Here is a 16,026-nt window from a genome sequence, read left to right on the forward strand (position 1 = left end):
TACTCAAAAAAGGACGATGTCTTGCCCGTAACTTTCTAAGAAAATATCCCATCGCTCCGTCGCACCAGACTCCCAGTACGCATGCATGGCCTGCCGTGCAGTTTCAACATTACCCATCCCAAATGCCTCCATCCTTGAGATTCTCTGTTCAATTATCTTCCTCTGCTCCGGATCATCCGTTTCACATCCGACCGTGAAAACCGGCCACAGAGTCAAGATGTTAGACGAAGACTCTCGGGGAATCATCTGGATAGTCTCAATAATCATATGAACCGCATAAACCGCCTTGGTATGATATTTAGGCAGGTCCTGTACACGGCGGTACAAATGTAAAAGAGCGGTATACAAGAACGCCCGGTGGATGCACTGCATCTCTTCTGCTCGTTTTCTTGTTTCAGGATTAGGGTTGTTCACCAGTTCTGGGTGGGCGGTCCGATTATAAAGTGAATAGATCAGGCTTTCCATTTGCCGGATTTCTTCCAGGCTTTCCTCACGAAGTTGATTATCAACGGTTTCGTCATCAGAATCGTCGTTGACGGCCATGACCTGGCTTCTTTTGCGCTGAACCCGGGCCATTTTTCCAATTCGTGATATTATTGGGATTAGATCTAGAGAGTAGCCTGTCCATTCATCGATGTATAGATCATCGTCATTAGATGACCAGTAGCGTCCATCGGGATTTGAATTTGAACTCTTGCGAAGACCGGAGACACCGGCGAAAATGTCCAACAGTGCATACCACTTGATGACGAAGGTTTCTAGAGGGTTTTTGCCGTCTGTTTCTGATTTCGACGGTGATGATGGATTCTTGTCATTTTGGAAGGCAGACATGATAAGCTTGTTTGCCCCTGATAAATGGATGCGCCAAGTACTCAGATCGCCCGAGATCACGTCCGATGTACACAATGCAAGAGCTGTGCTGACCGTCTCCAGTTTCCCTGCTTGCTTTGGATCTGTCATTGCCTTTCGCAGACCATTGAGTGATGCGTTGGTGAATTTCGTGATGTTATTTGCCAACTCTATGGGCATGCCTTCGTGTCGGCGGGCATAATGTGAACATGCACATGCGAGAAATGCATTAAGGAGATGCGGATTAGACATGGCGGACCGAAGAAGATCTTCTCGTAAAGGATTGCCAGTTAATGAAAGAGGAAAGATGACGTCCGCCGTTACATTGATGTAGTGGTGAAGGAAGAAGCGGCTTTCTGGAGAAGAGGAGAGTTGTGAAGGGTTGGTAGAAAGTGCGTATTGAATTTGCTGGAAAAAAGGTGACAACTCTTGATTATTTGATTGTTCGGAGGCGTCTTTCTCTATCTGTGCTCGTTTCTTATATGGGTATCTTCGGGCCAGAGACTTTTGAAGCGTTGTGGTATGGTTTGCGTGAGTCGGTGGTATCCTTTGGGCCAACGCAGCCTCTGCGGGATCAATGGAAGTTGAAGCGGAATGGTCATCGCTTAACCTATGTTGTTGATGGATATAATTTTCTGATTGAAAAGAGTACTGCCTGCCTTGGTCGGGAGCAGTTGGACCCGTCGTTGTCTCGAAAACCCATTCTCCTGAGCTTGCTGAGTTTCCCGAGCCGGTAGAAGCGGTAGAGGTAGTCGAAGCAGTTGAGACCGTGGAGAATTTGCGACTGGGATCAGTTTCTTGTGCTGGAAATGAAGTGCTGGCCGATGCATTTTGTGCTTCGGGTGGACTTTGCGAACTGCTCTGTGAATCGGTTTGCGGGCGGTTCTTAAAAGGCCTGCCGCCCGTCCACGAGAGCTTGAATTCGTATTTGCATTTTTCCGGACGGTGTTTACATCGCACACAGATCGGTTTACCCTCGTCGCACTATATCAACGGATTGTATTAGTTCGTCGTGATTCAAACTAAAAGTCGACTTCACCAAACCCCTCTTTGGGTATCCGAGCTTACCTTGATTCTCCTCCTTTTGCACTCCACGCAGCCCGTTCTCATCTTGGAGTGGGGTCTGATCGACCTCATTGTTTGGCCCTCGGGAGCGCCCGCGGAATCCATTCATGCCAGGTTTGCCAAAGCATTCAGCTCTGGCAGTATGTGTCAGATTGATTGGGGAGACAACGGAGTCCTCTCGATAGATGTCCGTTATCGTAGGTTGAGCATGACAAACCATCGCGGAAGTCGTGAGATTCAAAACGGCAACTCTGCGCCCAGAAGTTCGAGCTAGCAGTTAAAGTGGTAAGGATAATCGGAACACAGGCCAATCAGATCCGCATGTAGTGGAGACGATGCATTATTTTAGACACCAAGTTCATCCTTTGGGATTAATTGGTGCGGGTACTTGACCCAGCCCGAGTGACGTTAACACCATTGGCTTGCTGAGCCTGGATGCAAACTGAAAATCACAATGTAACCCTGGTTGATTGATAGATCAATATTTGGGATTTAGCCATGAGATTTCCTCCCATTTGAATGATGGAGGGAGTATCAAGTGGAGTGATAGTAAAAAAAATACCCTGATCCGAAAACAGGAAGTTTCCGGTGCCCGATAATGGGTTTTCTTTTTCTCGTACAAAAGGGTTTTGTGTAGCGATGCCCTGCCACGAACAAGCCAATCTTGCCGACCGTGGAAAAGCCAATAATTGGCACTCTGGTCTCAAAGACATGTGGAAGACAATCACTCATACATATTTGAGGGAGGCCCACCGTCTGAATGATCACTTGGCGATATCATTCATCAATAACTGATATTGAATGTCTTGCCCCAAGTGGTTCGATCCAAGGCAAACAAGTTTGTCGATCTGGATCTTCCGTTGTCTCCACATTGAATCAGTGGCGATGGCCGGGTCCCTTAAAGCGGTGCTTTAGAATCCACCCAAGTCCAAGATGCCTTAAATGCCTGAAAAGTAGACAGGGGGCCCAGTCCTAGCATGTGAGACATAGCATGTGGCCGCAGACATCGAAAATCGGGAGCTGTCGAGCATTGGACGAGTAGAAGCACCAGGAAGAAATGTGAATCCCATATTTCATGCCCACTCTCGTTTCGTTCCTGAGGATATGATGCGAATATTCATGTGGAAATATTCAATTTTCGGGTTGAGCCGCATCGATTCGAATAGTTATGGCGCGTTCCGTGCTGGAATAGGTATCTCGAGGCTGTTTTCGACGATCTGGCTGCCATCACTGACAACCCGTTCGGTCCGACCCGGTAGAATCATCTCTTGTAGATAGCAGCTTCGTTGTGCTAGTATGAAAACAGATGAGCAACAAAGCAACGGATCTGAGTGAAAGGTTGTGTGTGTTCGTTCGTAGGTGCAGTTGGGCTTAGAGACCTGGACAGAGATGGCGGGCATGAGGCGATTGATAACAAATTCCCCCTCCGCCACCTGGGCACCCTTGACTCCCATTTCCTCGCACATAGATAACCTCGCACTTCTCGCTCTTTGTTCTCATGCATTCATTCAGGGAGTCCACTCGTTTTCTCATTGGATTGAATACGTGGGGTCGCACTCAGATACCCGTTTAGGTTTAGTTCACAGCCACTATACGACTATCCTAGCAGCGGTGCTGCATAATGGCCGGGGTATAGAGTCATGCGTTCAAAAGTATCTACAGGGATGCAGCAGGGGTCCTGAAATTACAAATCACACACGAGAATCACATTGGCGAGAGAGAGGTCCTAAAACTTGGGCGTGGATCCTTCGATACCTATACCCCCACTAATCAATTGGAATTTTGCTAGCCTTGCAACGCCCCAGCACAGTTAGTTCCTATGGATCTACAGCAAGAATACCCTATAAGAAAGGTTGCATTGAGCGTTCATGATCTGTACTCATATTTGGATGTTTTCTTTTTACACCCTGGGAGTGATCCACAGGCGCGAATAGTAGAGAATACAATAAGCATATTCAACCGAGTTCATTGAAAAAGACAAGAGCGCAATTAAAATACACGGAATGAGATGGATGCCCATTCACAAAGGGACCACACTCAAGTAGGGGCCGGACATAGAGAGGCCAGGCTGAGCCAACTTGAATAATAAGTGCCTTTTCGGCTCAACAGAAATCGCTAACAAACCCGAAGGCGGAGAAACCAATGCCTGATATTGGCAACATGATGCTACATAGAAAGGAAGTCACCCACCCTGATAGAAAAGATAATCAATAGGACTCCTGATAACAGTGAACAAAAAAAGGAAGGAAGCGAGGGGAAGGGGAAGGGGAAAGGGAAAGCTTCCGAAACGAGTACTTTCATAACTAGACATGTCAGACAACTGCGTTCATTAACTGTGCAGCCATTAGGCAACGGGAGCGCCGTTCACAGGGGCCTGTTGGTAATAGGCATATGCCTGGGCTTGTTCTGCAGCTGTCTGGTCAGGAGTAGGCTGTTCTAGAACAGGTGCAGGGGTAGGTATCACATCCAGGGGAGTGGGGGGAACAGCGACGGGGAGAGAGACTGTGCCGCCAGTTCGAGGGGCGGCTACAGAGGGAGGGCCGTGGATCTCGCGATCCAAAGTCATATACTCCTTTGCGATATCTTGTGTACCGCGTTCGAGGAGATACGCCATATAAATTTGCACCAACTCCTTGACGATTTCAGGAACTAGAGTGCTCTTGGATCGCACATCAGAAATAACTTGCTTGATACGCTCGTATTGGGCAGACTCAGTCGAGGCACTAGTGGGCTGATCAATCTCAAACATGAGATAACTTGTCCAGAAGGGGCGACTATCAAGGTAGTACTGCTGGTTGTCTTGGAAGACCTTGCGGGCATCATCAGACGCACCTTTGATCTTCCAAAGCAGACGAGCCCATTCAGCCACAATAGTAGCCTTGGTAGCCATCTCCACGTCAGGAGAACCCAGCTGGGTCTTGTAAACCTCAATGGCTGCATCCAAGCCATCATGGCGCCGGCACATGTTAGCCAAAGAAACCAAGGTTTCAGTGTGGCTAGGAAGGCAGAACAGGATGGCATGGTGGATCTCCTTCGCAATTTCAGTGCGACCCGACATCTCCTCAAAGTAGGCATACTGCAACCGAATGGCTGGGTTCGCGATTGGTACATAGAGACAGCTGGCACGCTGGTAGATAATTCGTGCCTCCTCGTCCTTGCCGGATTGAGCAGTCATCCATCGGGCATAGCGAAGCCAGAACTCATCGTAATGAGCGCAAGTCACAAGGCAGCGCTCGTAAAGGAACTGGATACGAGAATATGACCCTTCAGACTCCTCAAAATCGAGGTATTTGTTCCAGTTCGCTAACTGACCCTCATCCAGCTCTGTTACATGAAAGTAAGGGCGCTTGATCTCAGACTCATACGTCCAGCGCTTGGTTGTTTCTGTTTGAGTTTTTGTGAATGACTCCAGATGGTAGTTGTCAATACGCAGTCGAAGATCCCGTTCAATCTCAGCTTCAGCCTTGGCCCCGGAGGGATCCTGAGATGAGGCAGCCTCCAATTCAGTACGATATTGGGACATGATCTCTGTAGGGGCCAGTTCAGCCAGAGGGCGGTTTTGTGCCAGTTGGCGGTAACGCTCAAAGTATCGTGCATACTGGTGCATGGGAATGTGAATGATGCGACCAAGCAAAGCGAAAATTTTGTCTTGCGCATCCATACGTTCTTCAAACTCGATGTATTTGTCCCAGAACGGATGTGCCAGGAAATCGAGGCCTACATTGATGGCGCCACGTTCAAACAGACTAGTTAGGGGCTTAAATTAGCAATGATGGTCGTCGAACTGGGAGGTGGGAGGAACGGGAGACAGGGGGGTAAAGGAAGAAATGTATGGCAAACATCATGGTCAACTCTGTCGATGAGGTGACAGGCCCAAGAGAAATCAACGAGGGTGAGTAATGGGGCAGATATGGTGTTTCGGAACACTGGTTCTTTGGCTTTGGTGTCCGGGCAAGAGGTAGAAGAGAAACAATCAAGTCTTGAGGTCCAAGAGAAGGAAAGCAGCCTGGATGAGCCATGGGTGAGAAGTGAACACCACTTGAATCCGGGTGGTCAGATGACGGTGTCTCACCCATGATCGTTGAAACTGCTTATCCAACACATATCCCATGCTTCAAATCACATCCCGAGCCAAGCTTTTGCGAGCTGCATTGGTAATGGTTACAGGGTAAAGGGAATGAAATCAGCTTCATGGTACTTACTCTCGAATGATGTCTGAATCGTGGGAAGTCTCGGCTTTGAAGCCGCAGTAGTTGGTCCATAGATCAACTGACGGCGAAATACTGGCAATGCCTCTCTCGTACACCTATTCAATGAGAGTTAGTGATACAGAAACCAAGTCTAGCATGAGTCGGTTTGTTGTTGGAACAGAAACACCCAGAGCCGAGAAACATGAAAGAACCACGTACCATCTCTGCAGCTTCTGTGCCTGTAATCGAGAACTCCATGTCGGCATACTTCTTCCAGTATCCGAAGAGGAGGGGGAATTTGGCAAGGAAGCGGTCATAGGCATGGCGCGCAGTAGTGATAGCTTGTGGGTTAGAGTTACGGTTGATGCCGCCCTCCAGAGCCTCTGCAGCGCGCACGAGCTTCTCCCACGTTTCGAAGTTGTCTGAATCATCAACCTAACAGAAGAATGTCAGTGAATGCTAGCGAAGATAGTAAAATCTGGTGCGCGGGCGCGGGGCCCTTTGAGATTCCTTACCAGCTCTACCTCGAGCTTTCGCAGCTCCGCATTCTCCTCCTCGGAGCCTCCAAAGTGATAGTCCGCCATAGTGGGCCTGAGTCGATATGCGCGCAAAAAAGTTGAGAGATCAAAGCATTCAAAGTAGCGCGAAAACTATGGATAGGTCGTGTGTGTTAATAAGAATGGCGCGGGTTGGTAAGGGATGCTGGGGGCTGAAAGCAGAGACCTTGAAAAAGCCGAAAGGAAAAAGACGGAAGTCCTGGTTGCCCGATTTTACAGGCATCAAGGTTGTTCAGGTGTCGAGGCATCAATCTCCGGCATTTCACTGATCCAACTTTTTGTCACCGCAAAACATCACCACCGGCTTCAACCCAATTCAATCGCCCACCATGTCGGTGAACACAGCTCATTTGAACCAGCTGCCTATACGGCTACGCAACTTCTTCGCCCGCTACCCTCCTCAGACTTACTCTTCCCTCGTTGCGTCCCGTCAAGCTCCTCCCGAGGGTGAGGCTTCCGCCGAAAAGACCCTTCCATCACCCTATACCCCCGATCGCGACGCCAAGGGCACCCACAAGCCTAGCCATGACGCCTACTCTGCTGCTCGCGCGCTTTTATACAGCGACCCTAAGTCCCCAAATCCCTTCCTGCCAAAGAAAATCTTCAGCACGGGGAAGTGGCTTGGACCAAAGTTTGGTCTCCGACAACAGGCCGACCTGGTGAAATTGGCCGCCAAATACAATGTGGAGGCGCTTTTACCTCCCGGTCCTAAATCAACAGAGTACAAGTCGGCAAGGTTGGCAGAGCGGGGTCTATCCGTCAAGGGTACTGGTATTGGCCAGAAGGTGAAGGGTCACAAGTGGGAGCGTACCATGGAGGCAAGACTCGAGGATCGTCGCAAGGCGATGGTGGAGATGCCCGAGATGGTTCGCTTGTGGAAGCAGGTAGGTTACATCGGGACTCGTACTCGTGCACTTGTTATCACACCGAAACTAACGTGTTTGTTTAGAGAGGTCATGGTCGTGGTTGGCGCCAATGGCCCAAGCGGTAAACAAGAGCGTTGGATTGGGTCTTTTTGGCTGCCATCTCTTGTTTATCTTCATGTCGAAAATTACTGTAGCTCAATTCTCCCGATGCGGACTTGCAGCCGGAAGTTTTTGGTCCTTTCCTGGCCGGGGTGTCTGTATGAACATTGCAGGGGTTTAGGATGGGAGTTAATTTTTTTGTTATCGTTGATTTTGCGTTATTTCACCCCATTTATTATACTTGTACTATATCATCTATCTGATTGGGCTTCATCAAGGCTCTTTCAATTCCATGTGCATAAGCCAACTGGGAAAATGCACTTCACACTGTGTTCCAAGCTGAGAACTAGTACTTCTTGCCAACTCTTGAGTTCGATTTTTTAGCAGAATGACGCGCACACAAGAAAAGCCATGGTACTTACGATCATAAGTGCTTACTGAAACTTTGAAGTGGCGATATTCCTGCCTACTAATAGTGTGATAGCCAACTTGAAGTACTACTAATGTGGTCAATAGTCACATCTTGCCTGCTGGATATACTCGGAAGGATTACTACTGAACTCCGGGAAAAAGGAAAGTTAATCTTCAGGTATCATGCATGGACATGTACTCTGACATCACAACAGAGGAGCGAAACCTAATAATCGCATTGTGATGCCCTCACGACCAACAGCGCTAACTGCCAACAGCGCTAACTTGAATCCTGCGTAGTTCCTGGCATAGACGGGATAGAGCGCTCTTGCATAGGCCCCACCACCAGATCCCGATCCCGTAGTCTGGGTGTGCCTGCAGCCAACATATTGCTTTTTGTGGTGACAATGGTCTTGTTGGGCCAACATGAGGGAACTCGATCACTCGATATTTTTAGGCGAACTCACTGAGCCTGACATGAGTGGGTAAGCTGACAGTGGCTAGTCTCCACCATCCAGCTCATGTAGATAGATACACTCAATAGCGCCGGTGGCTAAGTGGGGGTCGTCTATCTTTCTTCCAGCTGAGGCTCGTCCGATCACCAGCTAAGATGTGATATAGGGTGATAGACTCAGCTTTGGGGCCAATGTGCTTTCTGTCTGATGCATGAACGAGGCGCCACTAACCGTTTGGAGCAAAAGCAACCTCATTGCGCCTCGGGTCGGCTATAGAAACCGCTAGTTACAGTATAGTTCCAACCTACCATGACCCCTCTCAGCCTGACAATAGACTGGCGGTTTGAGAGTGTGCATGGACATACCATTGATTTGTAGTTGGGCGCGGCTCTCCGTAGCAGGGTTCATCATCACATGACCTCGTGTCATGTACATCAGTGGCGATCCCCATAATGAATGGATGTCTCGTCTCAAGAACATTCTTAGTTCCTTGATCTATTGCAAATGGGTTTTAATAGCATTTAGCGCATATTTACCCTATAAGAACAATGAAGTACCCCTACAAAATCTCTGTATCTTTTTCAACAATTTTTATACTTCGGTTGGACTTGCACAAGTCACTCATCAGCGGTGACGCCCCCATCGGCAACCCCCGGCCCTCTCATTACTAAAGGTACTATACTGGGCCATCCGCTTTATCTACAATCCCTCCACCTTCCCAACACCGTTTTTCCTTGTCTGCTTTGTTGTACAAAGGATGCCGTCTAAGTCTATTTTGGGATTCATTCCTCGAATTCCACACTTGATATTGGTTTCCATTTCGAGGCTAACTGCTCGCCTGGTCCGATAGACCTGTACATATATAGTGTCTTAGCGTATCATTGCGTGGCGCTTCGACATCATACTTGCGGATGAGTTACATGCAGTCACCCGCCTGCACCATTCACTTACCTGCAACTTGCCGAGAGGCTCAACGTTTAAAATGCCACGGAGATGTCGATTTTCTCTATCAACCAAAATGGCTGAGACCCACACCCCAGAACCACCCCAGATGGCGTATAGCCGGGGCTACTCCACAGACGTCGATACAATTCGAGAGCAAGAGTACCCATTACTGAACGGTAGGAACTCTTTTAACCCCACGTTTCATTTGATAGAGGTTACGTACATGTGCTAATTGTCCCATTCATTCAGAAACCACATACCTCGATCATGCGGGCACTACCCCATATGCCAAGTCCATGATTGAGGCTTTCTCGCGAGATATGACCTCGAATCTTTTTGGAAATCCACATTCCATGTCATTATCATCACAAATTTCAACGCAACGCACTGATAATATTCGACTTCGGGTTTTGCGCTTTTTTAATGCAGACCCAGACGAATTTGATCTTGTCTTTGTTGCAAATGCGACTGCTGCCATCAAGCTTGTTGCAGATTCCATCCGAGATTCAGACCACCGCGGCTTTTGGTATGGATATCATGTTGATGCTCATACCAGCTTGGTTGGGGTGCGAGAGGTAGCAGACCTAGGGCATCAATGCTTCCAAGGTGATGCTAAGGTAGATGAGTGGATTTCCGAGCTGGCTACAGCTCAGACCAAAGCCCCTTGGCTTTTTGCATACCCTGCACAGTCAAATTTGAACGGTCGCCGTTTGCCTCTCAGATGGAGCAAGCAGATCCGATCAGCTGCAGAGGCATCCGGAGGCAACGTATTCACGTTGCTTGACGCAGCATCTATGGTATCCACTGCTCCGCTGGACCTGAGCTCGTCAGCACCGGATTTCACAGCCCTTAGTTTCTACAAAATATTTGGCTTTCCAGATCTAGGTGCCTTGATTGTCCGCAAAAGTGCCGGTCGAGTTTTCGAAAGACGAAAATATTTTGGTGGCGGGACCGTTGACATGGTCGTGGCTGCAGGCGTACAATGGCACGCCAAGAAGGAAGCCTCTCTTCACGAGCGCCTCGAGGATGGTACTCTACCATTTCATAATATCATTGCATTGGATGCTGCCATGGATACCCATGAGCGTCTATATGGTTCAATGTCCAATATCTCTTCACACGCGGCATTCTTAGCCAAGAATTTGTACCAGCGCCTTTCAATGCTTTCACATTGGAATGACACTCGGGTCTGTCAAATATACCAAAATAACCAATCCCCATACGAGTGCCCGCTTACTCAAGGTCCGATCGTTGCCTTCAATTTACGCAACAGCCAGGGCGACTGGGTTCCTAAGACCGAAGTGGAGAAATTGGCGACCGTACAGAATATTCAAATTCGTACTGGCTCTGTTTGCAATCCTGGAGGCACTGCTGGCTCCCTCGGCTGGACGGGAGCGGAATTGCGTCGCAATTATACGACAGGATTGCGCTGCGGCGACGACAATGATGTCCTAGGAGGCCGCCCGACTGGTATTTTGCGTGCCAGTATCGGCGCCATGACCACTATGAAGGATATAGATGCCTTGGTCGATTTTATTGTTGAGTTCTATGTGGAGAGTATTCCTCCTGTTGTCTCCGTGAACCCACCTGGTGAAACTGATTCGGTCGGTCGGCATTTCTACATTGAAAGTCTTTCAGTCTTTCCTATCAAGAGCTGTGGAGCTTTCAAAATCCCGGAGGGTAAAAAATGGGAAGTTAAGAAAGAGGGTCTCGCTTGGGATCGAGAATGGTGTCTGATTCATCAAGGCACTGGTGCAGCCTTAAACCAGAAGCGCTATCCACGAATGGCTCTTATCAGACCATCTCTTGATTTGGATCGCGGCGTACTCCGTATTTCATGCGGTGTGATGAATGATGCCGTGAGCCTCGAAATTTCACTTGGGTGGGAGGACACTACACTAGTATCCACATCTTTGTGTTCAAGCACTACGAAGAGGACCATGGTGTGCGGCGACCGGATTTCTTTACATGCATACGCATCGCCAGTTGTATCTACATTCTTTTCCGATTTCCTCGGCGTCCCTTGTACCCTGGCTCGATTCCCTTCACAAACGACCAATCGGTTTTCACGACCGGCTAGGCTATCCAGTACTTGGAAGAGCAAATTTCGCAAACTGATCATGCCTGGCTCCTTCCCACCTGACTTTCCACCACCCGCACGTGAACACGGTCAGAATCCTCTTCTACTTTCAAACGAGATGCCCATCCTTGTTGTGTCTCGGTCATCCGTCAACCGTTTGAATGAAACAATCAAAGCGAATACAAAGCATGGCGCTGGCGCCAGCAAGGCTGTGGCTGCTGATGTATTCCGTGGCAATATCATTGTCGCCGAGCGGCTTGTGCAAATGGGCGATGCAGAGCAACCTTATATCGAGGATCATTGGTCATCGTTGATGATAGGACCAGACCAGCTTCGCATGGATGTGTTAGAGGGCTGCCAACGCTGTCAGATGGTCTGTATAGATCAATTCAGTGGACAGAGGCGTTCCGAGCCGTTTTCAACCCTTGCAAAGACGAGGAAAATGGACGGAAAGGTTGAGTTTGGTAAATATGCCGCTCTCTCTGGAGAAGAAGATGAGGTATTTGATTCGGATTCGCCTGATCGCCGGACGGTCATGGTGGGAGATGTTGTTGTGCCGAGCTTTCTCGACGACTAACTTGAAATTGGATGTATACGGACTCTCTTGGAGGTTACCTTGGAGGTATACACCTTTCGCTTTTATTGTATATGAAGTTATTCAAGTATATTGACTAAATTTGTACATATTTCGGTGGTATGAAAATTGGATTATACTCACCAGACGAGTCAATTGAACCTGAAGATTTTTAAGATTTGCCAATAGGTACTATAAACTAAGTGCTCATAGATAAATTTTGGTGGCTTCCAAGGTTCGCATCGTTGGTATGTTTATCTTCATTCTAAGGTGTTTTTTTCTCCCACCACGAAATTCAAGTTTTGAAATATTCAATGAGACCCACCTCAACAAATAGAAGCTATTCTTGGAGAAGACTTGCAACTGAACGCTCAAATACTTTAGTTTCACTGGCCTGCTATAGCCCGTCCGGTAACAGTTTGAGCCATACAAGTAAAGGGTGCCGCAAAGCCATAGGTCTTGTAACCAGCAGAATATCCCTTCCCTTCAATTCTTTCTGCACACAGGCTAGAAAGCCCTTGGTAATTAATAATGGATTCCACATAAAAAAACATCACTCACCATGTTCCGGGGGAAAGTTTTCCAATCGATGCTTGTAATACTTCTCCCGCAGATCTAATCCATCGCCCTTGGAGTGAAATGTTGCATAAAGACTAGAGCAGCTTTTAGCTGTCTTATTCTCTGCTGAGCGATGAGCAAGGTGCGAGCCGAATATAAGCATATCACCCGGCTCCATAGGGAGGGTAACCCATTCGTACTCATTCTCTCATTAATGCTTTATGCGTCCGCTTTGTTCAAATTCAATATCCACCTTGTGAGATCCTGGAACTCCCTCCAAACATCCGTTTGCAAGCGTTGCTGCATCAACGGCAATATTCACGGTGACATGCTCGATGCGGCCGATGTGGTCGTAGGCCGGCGCGTCGAGGTGCGCTTGGAAGCCATTGCCAAGGGCTGTTTGTAGTTGATCTTGGCTTTGAAGAGGAGCATGTTCTAGAAATTGTTAGATCGATTGAATATACAATGACTCTCAATATTAGCTACTTACATCATCCGAGACGTCTTTGAGGGTTTCTCCGAGGTTCAAGTTGGAAATGAGCTCGAGCAAGGAAATCCAAGGTTGGAGTCTAGTACGTAAATAGTACTATGCAGTAGTACTAGTAGTACTGTACTAGTGCTATCTGCCGGTACACCCACTATATAGACCTTTCAAGTTGCGGGGTCCTGGGAACCTTTGCCAAGTTCCGAGCTACATTTGACCAGTCGGTAGCTAATCCACTAGCTTACTCAGTCTCTGGTAATTTTCTGACCCCTAAGCATGTTTCCTCTACTTCAGTCTCCAGATATCGGTATGACGCCGGCAAGTAATGGCGGACAATGCTGATCCATGACCCCCGCACAGACCGCCGGGCTTCGTACCGACATATAAGCTGCAGATCAATCGCGGAGATCGACCCATGTTAAAATAGGGAGTGGATGAATCGTATGTTCTTCATTTGCACGTGTGTCAGTCTCGGCCTGAGGATTACGAAACCGGACTTCGTGCCTCTGAGGTCCAGGCCGTGCTATTATAATGCCCGAATACTGCACCAAGAACTACAACCACAGTTGAGGTATAGCGAATCCGCGCAAAAGGAAACATCAAAATGAATCTGAAAATGGGACATTCTCAAGCTTCGATAACCCTTGAGTCAGTCGAGCATCATGTCCAAGTAATAATCTCGAAGCTCTTTGCGTTTTATATGCGCAAGGACAGGGCGACTATCTGGGAGAATGAGTGACTCAGCTCGAACACTCGCTTCAATGCGCACATCTAGCAGCGACATCGCTGGAGTACAGAAACGACCCGGAAGTTATCCTTGCTGCTTTGCTACATGATATCGGGCGCTTTATCCCTGCCGCAGAGAAAATGAGCAAAATAATAGCGCCGGATGGGCATTATGTTGGCCGTATGAGCCATGGGGCCCTAGGGGAGTCTTATCTACGCGAAATCGGATTGAGTGAGCGAATATGTCAGCTCATTGGCGCTCATGTCATGGCTAAGCGCTATCTTGTTGCTACTGATAAAACGTACCATGATGGGCTGAGCGAGACGAGTAAGCAGACTTTACGATTTCAGGTAAGAATTTGCAACTTGAACCACTGAGTATAAACTTATTCTGTGAATAAGGTGGAGCCTTCAAGGAAAAAGAAATTCTAGAAGCAGAACAGGATCCATGGTTAAAGGTAAAACTTGCAGTCAAACGATGGGATGACTTGGCCAAAGACCCCGATTGCAAAGTACCTCCTCTAAAAGCATACGAAGCAATTGCACAACACTGTTTGTTGGGTAAGGGTTGACTCTCCCTCCATTTAGGAACATTGAAGCTGATTTGTGTTGTAGAATCACGATCTCGATTCACGCTCCACTCTGAAGAATATCACATTCCGACCCAGCCAACTGTGGTCATCTGTATTGATGGATTTGATCCGGAATACCTTGACTCTGGACTGAAGAGAGGCCTGTTACCTGGTTTTCAAAAACTCATAGATGCGGGATTCCATGCCACGGCGAAAAGCTGCATGCCGTCACTTACCAACCCCAACAATGTGCCTATCATTACAGGCGTGCCGCCCTCAATCCATGGAATCGCAGGTAATTTCTTTCTCGACCGAGAGTCCGACGAGACGAAAATGATCACTGACGATTCTTTGCTCCGAGGCTCCACGCTACTGGAGCAGATCTGTCTGCGTGGAGTGCGCGTAGCTGCTATTACCGCAAAGGATAAACTGCGCAAAATCCTAGGTCATGGCTTGAAGGGAGCAATTTCTTTCTCAGCTGAGAGATCATCAGATTGCAGCCTGGAGGATAATGGAATCGAGGAGGTCGAGAAATGGCTTGGCCAGCCAGCTCCAAGCCAATGTTCTGGGGAACTATCCATTTTTGCGCTAGACGCAGGCATTAAGCTCTTGGAAGAAAAGAGATCGGACTTTCTTTACTTGACGCTCTCCGAATATATTCAACATAAGCATGTCCCTGGAGATAAAGAGGCTGATAAGTTCATGCAAGCGATTGACCAGCGACTACAGAAGCTTGTTGATTTAGCTCCTATTGTTGGCGTCACTGGTGATCACGGAATGAGCTCGAAGACAAATGAATTGGGGATGCCAAATGTGTTGTTCCTTGAAGACGTGTTGAATGCAAACTTTGGGCCCGGGGCTACTCGAGTCATATGCCCTATCACTGATCCGTTCGTACGACACCATGGGGCACTTGGGTCATTTGTGCGTGTCTACTTGAAAGAGGTCAGCATGCTCGAATCAGTGTTATCTTCCTGTCAGTCTCTTATGAGTATCGGTCACCAATGTGTGGCGGTCAGGCCGACGGTGGGCATTCTGTCAGTGGCTCTCGTTTAGTATTCAAGTGATGGAAGGTTAAGCCTTCCATCACCACCATCACTACTACTAGCGTCAGGATACACACTTTTTACCAGCATTATTTGCCCTGCCATCGTTATTCAGTGCTACCAGTCACTATTCAGTGCTGCCATTAAACATCGGTCAACAAAGGCGTTCTTCACGCTCCATATCGATCTCAGTCTTTCATCAAAACCATTTCTTATGTCGCGAGACTGACAACCCGCTTGACATATTGTGCCTCAGAATAAACCTCACAATTCGTACCTCACTCTTTCAAGTGGGGCTTTGCACAATAATATTTCCGAGGTTTGACTGCAGAAGTGAGTATTAATTCCATGAAAGCCCATGGGTCGTACGATATATATGCCCTTGGAGAAGAAAGGAGAGCCTTCAGCTAATTTCTTTGTGCAGAACATTGAAACGTCGAATCTTTTTCAACCACAATCCACTTCACCAGAATGGTTTACATTATGAAGATCTACACCGATGGTGGCTGTAGAGACAATGGACAGCCATGGGCAACAGGAGCTGCCGTC

At 48.0% G+C, this 16,026-nt stretch overlaps 5 protein-coding genes across 5 annotated transcripts; 3 read left to right on the forward strand and 2 right to left on the reverse strand.

The window, feature by feature from the left end:
* Positions 1 to 3: 3 nt before the first annotated feature.
* Positions 4 to 1,959, reverse strand: N7478_003480 (Zn(II)2Cys6 transcription factor; the record flags this gene model as incomplete). Its single annotated transcript, XM_056919694.1, has 2 exons — positions 4 to 1,833; positions 1,918 to 1,959. The coding sequence occupies 2 exons, from the start codon at positions 1,957 to 1,959 to the stop codon at positions 4 to 6; spliced, it is 1,872 nt and encodes a 623-aa protein (XP_056782852.1).
* Positions 1,960 to 4,258: 2,299 nt separating this feature from the next.
* N7478_003481 (putative mRNA splicing protein (Prp39)) lies at positions 4,259 to 6,688 on the reverse strand (the record flags this gene model as incomplete). Its single annotated transcript, XM_056919695.1, has 4 exons — positions 4,259 to 5,660; positions 6,117 to 6,220; positions 6,324 to 6,539; positions 6,620 to 6,688. 4 exons carry the CDS (start codon positions 6,686 to 6,688, stop codon positions 4,259 to 4,261), a joined length of 1,791 nt encoding a protein of 596 aa, XP_056782853.1.
* A 302-nt stretch (positions 6,689 to 6,990) lies between these two features.
* On the forward strand, positions 6,991 to 7,652 carry N7478_003482 (mitochondrial 54S ribosomal protein mL59; the record flags this gene model as incomplete). The annotated part of the gene is made up of 2 exons (XM_056919696.1): positions 6,991 to 7,545; positions 7,611 to 7,652. The coding sequence occupies 2 exons, from the start codon at positions 6,991 to 6,993 to the stop codon at positions 7,650 to 7,652; spliced, it is 597 nt and encodes a 198-aa protein (XP_056782854.1).
* Positions 7,653 to 9,510: 1,858 nt separating this feature from the next.
* hxB (putative molybdenum cofactor sulfurase protein (HxB)) lies at positions 9,511 to 12,094 on the forward strand (the record flags this gene model as incomplete). Its single annotated transcript, XM_056919697.1, has 2 exons — positions 9,511 to 9,613; positions 9,687 to 12,094. 2 exons carry the CDS (start codon positions 9,511 to 9,513, stop codon positions 12,092 to 12,094), a joined length of 2,511 nt encoding a protein of 836 aa, XP_056782855.1.
* Positions 12,095 to 13,737: 1,643 nt separating this feature from the next.
* N7478_003484 (uncharacterized protein) lies at positions 13,738 to 15,487 on the forward strand (the record flags this gene model as incomplete). The annotated part of the gene is made up of 4 exons (XM_056919698.1): positions 13,738 to 13,868; positions 13,931 to 14,210; positions 14,276 to 14,420; positions 14,475 to 15,487. 4 exons carry the CDS (start codon positions 13,738 to 13,740, stop codon positions 15,485 to 15,487), a joined length of 1,569 nt encoding a protein of 522 aa, XP_056782856.1.
* Between the last annotated feature and the right edge of the window lie 539 nt (positions 15,488 to 16,026).

The sequence above is a fragment of the Penicillium angulare genome, assembly GCF_028827245.1.
Source record: "Penicillium angulare strain IBT 27051 chromosome Unknown utg000003l_segment0_segment0, whole genome shotgun sequence".
Lineage (NCBI taxonomy): Eukaryota > Fungi > Ascomycota > Eurotiomycetes > Eurotiales > Aspergillaceae > Penicillium > Penicillium angulare.